General features: G+C 30.4%; 1 protein-coding gene across 4 annotated transcripts in view; it reads left to right on the top strand.

The window, feature by feature from the left end:
- Camta (Calmodulin-binding transcription activator) overlaps positions 1-11,746 on the top strand; it is a gene marked incomplete at its 5' end in the record, with an annotated part of 117,157 nt that overhangs the window by 85,699 nt on the left and 19,712 nt on the right. For all 4 annotated transcript variants that reach the window (XM_067049840.1, XM_067049842.1, XM_067049841.1 and 1 more), the window contains 9 exon segments: positions 42-168; positions 321-505; positions 3,113-3,297; positions 4,368-4,470; positions 5,757-5,952; positions 6,253-6,367; positions 7,500-7,600; positions 7,679-7,835; positions 8,752-8,861. In XM_067049840.1, coding sequence (XP_066905941.1) covers positions 42-168; positions 321-505; positions 3,113-3,297; positions 4,368-4,470; positions 5,757-5,952; positions 6,253-6,367; positions 7,500-7,600; positions 7,679-7,835; positions 8,752-8,861 — 1,279 coding nt within the window.

Here is an 11,746-nt window from a genome sequence, read left to right as displayed (position 1 = left end):
AATAGTGAATATAATTTATTTAAAAATATGGTGTGTTACAGGGAGGAGTAAAAGTGCTTGTGACTGGACCTTGGTATTCAACAACTTCACCATACACTGTCCTCTTCGATTCTTGCCCTGTACCAACAACCCTAGTTCAGAGTGGTGTCCTTAGATGCTTCTGCCCAGGTAAAGCTTTACGTGCCATCTTTCCAATAATAGCTCCTAATATTCTATAGCAATCATTATAAATAAAACCTTTTCATCAGTTACAATTATTAATTCAATTTTTCTACTGATTTAAATATTATATTGATTGATATACTTTTCTTCTGATGTAGCACATGAGGCCGGTGTAGTCACATTACAAGTGGCATGTGAAGGTTTTGTGATATCGAATTCAGCCATGTTCGAATACAAGAGGCGTGGTACTCAACCTCACGACTCTCTGCTCAGATTCACACTTTCTCAAAGGCTTGACAATCTTGATTCTCGTCTTGACATTAAGCAAGAGCCTCAAGATCCGGTCAGTGCAATATAAGTATATTGCATGACTGATTTTTCAAACTAATTTAATCATTCCTGTTAGCACAAATTTTTTTTTTAATTAATAATATTATCATAGGTTAATTTATAATATGTTTAGGTGAAAAAAAATTCCATTTATAATATGATCACTATTCTATATTTGTTGTACGACGTTTTGAATTTCCTCATATTCATGTACTTATGTACCTCATTTTTTGCAAAATCATTTTGTTTTTGGAATATTGTCTTTTAGTCCCATTAATTAAAATTTACAACATACCATTATTTTTAAATAATATTTTACAAAGAAGATAATATTTCGAAGAGGATATAAATGTACTTAACAAAATGAAGTTTATTAGTACATATTTTTTTCATCTCAGCATCTTAATAAATAAGAAAAATCAACTTCCTAGGAAAGAAAATCTATAATATAATATGTTATAGTTTATGAATATAATACATTATAATAATTTGTCACTTTATTTTTTAAAAAATATATTAGTCATTACTTTTCCTTAAAGTTCATTCATATTCCTAAATATCTTGCATAATGATGGCTTACATCACAGTCGTGCTAAGTACATTTCTACTAACTTTAGGAAAATTACAATTAAAGATTCTCTCTTTTAGAAACATTATAATTTTCTTAATAAAAGAGACCTTTTATGAATATACAAAAATTCATAAAAATACAAACCTTTCATTGTATTTTCCCGAAAGTTAGTGGAAATGTTCTTAGCACTACTGTGAAGTAAGCCATCGATATTATTCTAAGAGAAAGTTAAATTAGCATTTCACTAAATAATTATTGTAATACCAATTAATTTTTCATATTAATTGCTTAATTTATATTATTAATTATTATTTATAAAAATACTGCACTTGTATTATAAAGACTAATTCAAGTAATATTGCTGTGTAGCTTGACTAGTGGCACGTTTGTCAAATTTTTTTTTATTTTAATTTGAATTGGATGTACCAAAGATAGTACTATAAACTGTAAATTATTCCTTTCCTGTGGTCCTCCTACCAACCGCTATGGAGCAAGTAGGGTTGTCAAAAATTCACCCTGTACATAACTGCTGTACAATTTATGGAGAAGGTCAAAGACAAAATAAAAATGACAAAGTGGCAATATTCATGCAGAGCAGCAATATAGAACTATTGAGTTACCTAAGTATCCAACAAATATGATTTGATCAGTATTCCTTAAATATATTAACAAAAAATCTGTCTTTTTATTTTAAATATTGTTTTTTATTGTGTTCATTAGTTAGTTTAAAAGTGTATGAAAATATTATTATGTCAATAATGAACTTAATATTTGTGTAAAATAGTTAATTATACAAAATGCTCAGGTCATTTCACAAAAATAGGGCATTTTGGCTTACATGAACGTGCAATTTCAAATTGCATGTTTTGCTTATTTATTTTTCCTAACCCATTCCTTTACATGTCTGGATATTTGAGGAACTTACTTTCAAAAGCACACATAGTAGTGCTCAATACTTACTCGTAGCAGGAAATCAATTTGTAGTTAGTCGACCCTGATGAAGGCCTGAAACGTTGCCACCAATGAAATAAAATAAGTTTTACTTATTTTTGTTTATTACTGCTAACGAAACTGCTAAACAATAAACACGTTATTACTAACAATTGGTTACTAGTACAAGACTGAGGAACTTTTCAAGAAACTGTGAAGATCGCATATTTTTAAGAGGGAACTAACAGTGATGCTAAAACACTTTCATTGCCAAATAATTAATTCAAGTGCATTCTTAGTGCCAACTTTTAGTTTTAATACTGATGCCTGGAGACAAGAACAAAATCAACTTATTTTAATGGATTCAGGTTTGGAACTCCCACACCATGAACTAAAAGGATTTGGTCTTGAAATAATTGAAAAATTGTTTTTTCAGGTCAAAAGTAAGGTTTACCTTTACAATAAACCATTAAGGAAGTACACATGAGACATGAAAAAGAACTGAGAATATTCATGATTTTAATAAACTTCTCATGACTTTTTAACAATGAAAAATGAATTATTATGTAGAATAAATAAATAAATGTGTACTGGTAGAGTCAGGGGTCCAGTACTTTATAACGAAGTACTGTTACTAGACCAATGATTGTGCAAGTTGGTCTTTTAGTCACAATCACATTTCATTGTCAGATTTTTCCTCAATTAAGGGTGCCCTCTTTATGAGGCTGGGTAGACACCGGAGGGCTCCTGAACCAACAGGGTTAACTCGTGGCTACAGTAATAGAATTAATAATTATATGTCACAGCCAGATTTGAAACTGGGTCCTTGGAGTTAGTAACACTGAGCCTGACCACTAATTAGTATGCAGAATATATTTTAGTTTTTAAATCTATATTAATCTAATAGTAAACATTTTTTAAAGATATAAAATGACCTATAATTGTGAAATGACCCACACATATCGTTATTTTTTTGCAAAATATTTTATGGGAATTATTATTGTTAGCTAAATTCTAATATGAATAATTAAAATTCTACAAAATTATATAAAATTGCATGCCATAATATTCTACTCGCAGCTTGTTGCTATATTGTTGTGATAGATATTGTTGTGACAGCTGGAAATTTCTGCATCTCGAGGAGGCAACAGTAGCAGTTTTGAGGACAAGCTGGTCTGCGAGGTTGGCAAGATGAGCAGGAGGATGTGGCGTGACACAGATACAGTCGAGACTACTGTCGACTGGTGCGACACCTACAATGGTATGACGTTGCTTCACCTAGCCGCTAGCCTTGGTTATTCCAGGTAGGTTTTTTTAATGAGTCTTAAATATATTTTTATTTGTAATTTAGTTATTTATTTTTAAAAATCTAAAATAAATTAATCTCAAGATCTTATCATCCTGTTTCAAATTCTTTTTTTCTGGAGAACTGGTGTAAGTGATGCTTGATTTTTGAAGTTTTATAGAAAGCTTACTTGGGTTTTCCTTGAAGGTTCCTCATTTGCCTTTATCCTCTCATCACCTCTGCTTGGCATTGGTGTGAATTTACTCACTCATGAATTTACTGATATGTTTCTTGTTAATGCAAAAAGATATTCAATGTTGAGCTCAGATTTTCTGTTATTTCTCTCTCTGGACTTTGTCCTCCTGGGTTCCAGGACCCTTTCTATTTAGCTATGAGTATAGGTCACAACAGATAGCATTCCCTAAACAATATTGATGTATTTAATTTTTTTTTTACTACAGAAAATTTTTCCATGAAATAAAGGCCATATTCATGAACATTCCTTCGGAACTCCTTACTTAACGTATTCTTTATAAAAGTGCACCTTTAGCTTTCTTTAACAAAATTTTCATTTCATATACCCTACTTTTATTTGTTAGAATGCCTTAGAAACCATTGCTTTCTTAGCAAGGGAAAGACTAAAGTAAGAGTTTACAAAATTAAAATTTTATTAAGAGAAGCTAAAGGTTGCCCTCAAAGGAAACCTTTACTAAGGTGTTCCTTAGAAACATTCATGAATACGATCCCAAGTCTTTCAATCAAGTTATAAAAAACAAAACAGTTTGGTCCTCTTCTATGAGGTGATATTTTACTTTTACATTACACAAGATCAGAAACCAAAGTATTATAGAGGTATCTAAACATTATTAAAATACTTTTAATGCCAACAGTAATCAAACTTTTAAACTGTTTTCTTGAAAAAATATGATTGTTGACATATTTTACAAAAGATATATGGGCTTGAATGTATTTAAATTATGTCTTATCTTAAACTCTTGAAAATTCTTTAATTAAAATATTATAGAATTGTTTGTAATAAACGTTAATAAGTTGTGCAGCAAGATGAAAATTAGCTCATTGAATTTCTAGATTGGTCTGCTCTCTAATTCATTGGCGAACCCAATGCCCATCTTCCATCCTCGAACTAGAAGTAGATGGTCTGAATCAAGACAATGATGGATATACTCCTCTTGTAAGTACCATTTTATTATTTAGTTATCTTTTTTACTATAACTTGATACACAATTTTAATTTATATTGCTTTGTTGCTTGGTTGTACATCTGACAATATTTTTTTTTTGTTTAATATTAACCTTAGGAAGTACAGTATATGGACTGCGGTTACTTTATGATCACTTTACTAATCTTGGGACAGTATGTAGGACGACCCTAATAGAGGAATTAACCCCATTTTATATTACTATCTTTGAAATATGAAAAATTAAAACTAAAACAAATATTTTTTTTGTTGTCAAATCTGCCACTGTGATAGCGAAACAGCTATATAATGAACTTAACTAAATACTGTTTCATTGAACTATGTTGAAAAAAATCTGTTTAATATTTTATCGATCGGGAAAAGACCTCTCTTGTAAAGCCTAATTGTGCTAGTGTAATAGAAAAATGTTGTCCACTGGAGTTGCAGTAGAGTATTGCTCTGTGTAGCATAACACTACATCAGTTATTTATGTTATCACACATTATAGAATAATAATTACTGTTATAATAATGTAATTAAAGTGTATTTTAAGAATGATTTCACTCAATCCAAAATAGGTGTTTTGTTTAAAAACAAAAGATTTGAAACAAAGGTGGCCCTCCTGCACTATAAGCATATGTTTAATAGTAATTAACAACATTAGCACCCCTTGTGGCTAAGATAGTAAAAATCTCTAGCTAGCATTGACGTGGAGAAGGCGAGAAAAAGAGACTAAGAGACATGAGAGAGCCATTTTTTCTCCAATCAAATCTTTTCTTCCCTTTTTCTTTGAAATCATCATATATGAGTAGAATATTTAGGAAGTGTCTCCATGTCAATAGAGGAGAGGGCTGTGAAGGTGGAGGAGAATAAGTCATGGGAGTAAGTTCACCTCTTTCAATATCTTTCACTTCTTCATCATCATCATCAAGACCATCAACAGCTGCAATTTCAATAGACCCTAAATCAAAATCCATTAACCCCTTCTAACCAAAAAAGGTCTTGTTTTTTTTGGCCACCCCCTACAACCATATGTAAATTATTTAATAGTTTTTTTCTGTCCATTTATATTTTATTTTATTTGTAATTAATTTTCAAATACAGTCCAATGTTAACCCAACGAGCATTCTAAAGTGAGGTAGCACCTGGCCTCCTTCATACAATGGGTATGATCTCAATCATTTTGAATAATCTAGACTTAACTGTACTATTAAAGACAAGAATGAGGGAAACAATGATTTTATTTTTATATTTGTACATCTTTCAATGTGTTATTATAGATGAGAGCATGCGAGAGGGGACATTCTGAAACTGCGCAGCTGTTGTATGAATGGCTCCCAGCTAGTGGGTCGGTAATGAACAAGAGAGGAGAAGGCCCTGTCGAAGTGGCCAAGAAATTCAGCCATACCTGGCTCGCATCAGAGTTACAGGCAAGGCAAGAAGCTGCCTTCATACCACTTTCCTCATCTTCTAAAGGTTATTATTTATTACCTTCATATCATTTCTCTCATACTCATAATCATTATTATTTTATTGATTATGGGTCTTTATTCATATTGAGAGGACACTATACATAATGTCCAATTTACTACTTTGACCAAAACATATTTATTTTTTCCTTCTCTTCTTTCTTGTAATATCCATCATAACTAATTGATATTTAAATTACTAAATTAATATTTATCAATCAATTTGGTAATTGTTGACTTAAAAGTTGAGTTTTCCAATGTTTTACCCATTTGTCAATACAAAAATAATATGTTTGATTGTTTTCAGGCTCAATAAGTAAGGATCAGGAAAGAGGAGAAACAGAGAGCACTAATGGTTCTCTTGAGTCATTGCACAGCTCGCGAGATGATGGTGTTTTCCTTCATCCTAATTCCTTAGTTAGGTAAGTCTCGCTTTTACTCAAATAAGCATGTATTTATGTATTATTATGTATTTTTCTTAACTAGTTTCCTTTCAGGCAATAAGGGAACCTTTTCAAAAGGTACTCAGTATACCTCAGTTTAATATAATATATTTAACTACTTATATAATTTTTTAAAAATCAATATACACTTACTATGGTTTATAAACACCAAAAAAGGGGCCAGGCATATTTAGTCATTATTGCCGATCGTTATTATAACCAATCGTGCTCTTACTAAATTGTATAAATGAATTTTGTAAAATCAGTTATTGCCAGCCTGAAATAATAAATTATTTTATTTTATTTTATTTAGTTTATAAAATAAATCAAAATTAATGATATTATTCTAATTGTTCCATTTGCATGGAATCAGAATCCAGACCTTGAATAACCAGTCTTCAGTATTGCTGAAAGACTCCCATAGGTAAACAGCAAAGTTTTTTAAAACTAATGTTATACCTTGACCAAAATCTTTGAATTCAACCTCTAGAGAGAGAGGTTGACCGCTGAATATTATTACATGAATATATGAAACATGAATACATATTATTAGAATATAGAATGCATATTATTATTACAAAATGATAAAAAAAATTAATGAAATGAAAGTAGTAGAAAAAAAAATTAGTTCATAACAAAATTATATTTACATGTTGTACTTTTTTAATTTTGCTACAAAAATTTCTTTAGAGGAGGAAAATCTAAAATTTCTTATTCAATAATATTGACTGGATTTCTCAACTATATTAAGATATTTTATTTTTTCCAAATATATGGATAATAACTATTAACAAGATCAGGCGTGTGTCTTAATGTGTGTGACAAATCTTGATCATCCAATCGATGATCTTAATTTTACAGAGAACAGTGCTTTTGAGAGTATAATGATGTAAGATTACCTGAATACATGGGGCGTACCTTTTGTTTATACTTTCGAAATCTAATGAAAACAAAATATGTAACATAAAATACAAGCATGCACCCGATAGTGGGTTGAAGTTTGCTTTGGTCGGCATCTTTATTTTTTGTCTTCTAAAAATCTTTAGTTATTGACATGGTAGCACAAAGAGATCTTCCAAGCTTTCTAAATTGTAAAATATAAATTTCACAGGTCAGAATTAGGCATGAATATGGAACTTCATGTGAACATTCCACAATGGTCTGAGGGTAGAAGGGCGATCAGTAGAACTTCTACTCCAAGTCCTAGTACAGGTATAATTATCAGTTGTTTCTAATTTCCGAAATAGAGATTGCCAATTTTTTAATAATTAAATATTAATTCTGCTTTAGAAGGACAACTTTCCAAGCTGCTGTGCGGTGAAAGGTTAGTAAAAAGGCCTTCAGTTGACTCTGGTATTCAATTGCAGTCTTCGCTTGACAGTTTACCATCAAGCCAGATTTCATCTGGTCGTCAGAGCAAACTTTCCGATTCTTCAAAGCTATCAAGGTGATTAAATGTACTGTTTAACTTTTGTTACAGTTTTAATAATAACATAAATTAGGCTTTGCAAATCTAATAATAATTACTAATTACTATTTCTTACATGGATGGTTCTCATTTTATGGGAAAGTTTTTGTCCATTAGAACTTTAATTCTATCAATTTAGTTTAAAATATTTTTTTTTCCACTGCTATAATGTGAAAAATCATTTTTTTATTATAAAATATTAAACAAGATCTGCTACCTTGGACTGCATCTAGACAAACGACTAACTTGGAATCCTTACACAAGACTGAAAAGACAGGAAACTGCACGTTGATTCTGACTACTACAACACTTACTAGACAAACAGTCTAAACTTCCAATCCATTACAAAAGATTAATCTACATGAATATAATAAGGCCTATCTGGACATACAGAGTTGAGCTTTGGGGGTCCACTAAGCCTTCTAATCCTTTCAATCCAAAATCTTTCATAAAATCCTCTATACTCCTTACTTTGTCACAAATAAAATCATCCATAAAGACCTTAATGTTTCATATGTAACCAATCTATCCCAAACAAGATATCAATCCTTCCATTATAAACTCCCTAACCCCCATTCATCTTCTTATGAAAAGAAGATGGCCTAGAGACCTTCTAATGTAGATTTAATCTACTTTATTTTACTGCTTGATTAATTACTTATAATTTAATATTTTCAGCTTTAATTTCTTTTCTAACAGTGATTTCTTGTGTTAAATTAAATAAAAACAGAAAAGTAAATCTATTTTAAATCTCAACAGAGTTATAGACATTATTAAAAATCTAAGGCTCAGAATTCTTGATGGAGAAAAATTCTTTAAAATTTTTAATTTCTAGACCATTCTGTTTTTTCTTTATTACCTGATTGTTTGGATTTATTCACATTTTTTTTTTCAGATTTGACCGAAGTATGTCATTGCCACTTAATCCTCAACCAGGAGATTTAGGATATGACTCGAAACTAGACAATCATCCATCGCCCATAAGGAGAATGGATTTCACCTTGTGTAAGTTCTTATTAAAAAATTCATTAAAATCAGGCTAATGGCTCATTCTAGGAGCCAATAGAAGATTATAATATTTAGTGGCATCCATATAATTGATCCAATAATTACAAGCTATTTTAGCGAAATAGATTTGTTTTTTAAATTGGTAAGTAAAATTTAATAATTGCTATTATAGTTTGAATATAATTATAAGAAAAATTATTTAAACAAGTAAGTAAGTAGGAATGACATTTTTTTTTAATTTACGAACTCTTAAATTTTATTCTTATACAATATCGCTTAAAATTTTTTGCACTGTTACACATATCTTTTATGTTTAGATATTTACTTTGTATCGATAACATGCATTTCGATTATAAATATTTAGTGCATAGCCATTCGAAACTAGATGAGATTGCTCATTATTCGAAAAATAGGGCATAGTTGCTTAGGTTGGACTACTTCCTAAAGTTATTATAGTTTTAACCATACTTTTAGTCATCTATTTATAAAAATTTTATCATAATATAAAGAAATAACTTTTATCTTTACTCGAATTAAAGAAACACTTAAAAATGGTAAATTTCCCTTTTCAGAAATCAGTATATTCATGAACTTAATTTAATCAAACCTCCGTATGAAATTTGTATTGAATAGTAAAAAAAAAAAGTTCCATCTGAATTTCAGTAAAATTTAGCTCGAACTCTTTCTCTTCTTTTTTTTTTTTTTTCCAAATTTGTGAAAACTATTTCCAATAGTTGCATGTGAACTAGAGAATTTTTAATTATAAATCAGGCAGAACTTTTATATAACCCAATAATTCTCCTGGGGAAGAACTACTTAAGAAAGTTCTAATGTAAGTAATCCCTTTTTAAAAATTTATTTTATTTAATTAGAAGAGAATATTAGTAGATAACTTTTTAAAAATATTGTCTGTTAAAATTTTGAGTTGTGGATGATAAAAAATTAGAAACATTAAAATTATTATTTATCTGTTTATTATGATGATAAAAAAAAATATTTATATATAAAAACTAAAACAAAGCTGAAATGAGACAAGTTTTCATCTTTTTTACATAGCTCTATAGACCAATGTACTCTTTGGCCTCCTCAATGAGCCTTCACTAAGTGGCTCAATTGGCTGTGTTCGCTTTCCAATTTCAAGTATTCAGCGAGGTCAGAGCATCCTCAGCATCCACATCTTCCTCAGTTATCCCACCTCCGTTTTAGTCTGCCTCTACCCCTGGAATGGTCTAGCTTCCTCTCTATTAGCTTCTGAGGAATCTGGTCATCTTTCATTCGGACAACATGGCTGGCCCACCCCAGTCATCCCTATTGATGATGTGTACTGCATTGGTTCACTTCTTTAATGAGGCCAAAAATCCTTCCTAATAGTTTCCTTTCAAAAATGAGTCTTTCTTTTTCTTTGAAATGAATATAACAAGTAAGTTTTTGAAAGTACGTTTGTAAAGTTGAAGCAACTGGGTGTGTTGTAGGGAAGCAGTGGGCAGCCCTCATCAATTCTATTGATCGTACACCACCTGATCTTCCCCGCCGTGAGTCGGCTGCCTTTTTAGAGCAGTTCCAGACATGGTTACTTGAGTGCTCATCTCCATAGGGTCAGAGTGAGAGATATGACATCCAGCCATTTATATGACTTATCTTGCAAAGTCATAAGACAAAATATCAAAGAAAACGAGACCAAATGGTCGAAATTTGCAACACTATATTGGGCAGCCAGAATATTATGGCAGAAGAGCCATGACTCTTTGGCGTAGGGAAAAAAGTAATTTTTTGGCAACAAACCAATTATTATTTATTTCATCATTAAACAATAGTTCAAATGAAGCTGTCTAGGTGCGCTAGACTAGCTAAAGGCATCCAGTTATTTTTTATACACTCTCAAAATTGTGTCATCTTTGAGTGACAATAAATGCTGGAGTGTTAGACTAGCCTACACTCTGAAAGTGGAATAGATCTATAACTAAAGGTTCATTTTCCGCATCCCTATCTCTCTGGCCAGCTTCCACGTGCTTCATCTCCTCTTCATTTGTAGCAACCCCCATGCCTGCAATGGCTTCCATATGATTTTGAAATGCTCCTTAAATGTTATGGGTATGCAAGCAACTATATGAATATTGACAAAAAACTTTAAATGGTCTCAAAACACTGTCTATAGTGTCTCAACAAAACACCTCTAGAAGTGATAGTATTATGAAATATTAATTATTATCAGATAGTGAAAACAGAATTATATGAAAATAATTATTTAAGTTCACTCCTGAAATTAATGAGTAGTCCAAATTATGCAACTTTTCCTATTTGCTAATTTTATTCTAGATTTAATTGCATAGTATGTGTATGCATATTTTCATTGCTTTGACCTAATTTATATTTATAATATTTTACATTTTTTGGCTTTTATGCATTTTAATCCTTAATCGATCCTTAGTTTCAAATAAATGTTTTAATGTTTTTTGGAGCACCAGCCTATTTTCTTCCATTTGTCATTATTTATTTATTTTATTTTTTTCAAATTCTTTAGTTGTTTATATTACTTCAGGGAGATTCCAAATAAAAAGCCTGTAATCTAAGTTTATTAAAATCTTTCTATGTTTCATCAACTTTTAGCATCTCTAAGACTGGAATTTCTAAGATTAATAAAAAAACTGTAAATTAAGTTTTCTTGTATTAGCAATTCTAAAGTGTTTTCCTTTTGTCTATTCTTTTAATTGTTTTGGCATACATACTTACCAATAAGTTCTTTTTGCCATCCAAACTAGAAAGCATGTAACATAATTTTTCTTAAAAAAACATTATTTCTCAGTTTTTTGTAAACAAGATAAGTATTGTTATCATTATTTATTTATTTTTTTGAAATTTTATCTTTTTTATTTTAAATAAAA

This window comes from Halyomorpha halys, unplaced genomic scaffold (genome assembly GCF_000696795.3).
Source record: "Halyomorpha halys isolate HHAL.00 unplaced genomic scaffold, Hhal_1.1 Scaffold1046.1, whole genome shotgun sequence".
In the NCBI taxonomy this organism is placed as follows: Eukaryota; Metazoa; Arthropoda; class Insecta; order Hemiptera; family Pentatomidae; genus Halyomorpha; species Halyomorpha halys.
The sequence above is the reverse complement of the archived record's forward strand: the minus strand, read 5'-3'. Positions and strand labels throughout refer to the sequence as shown.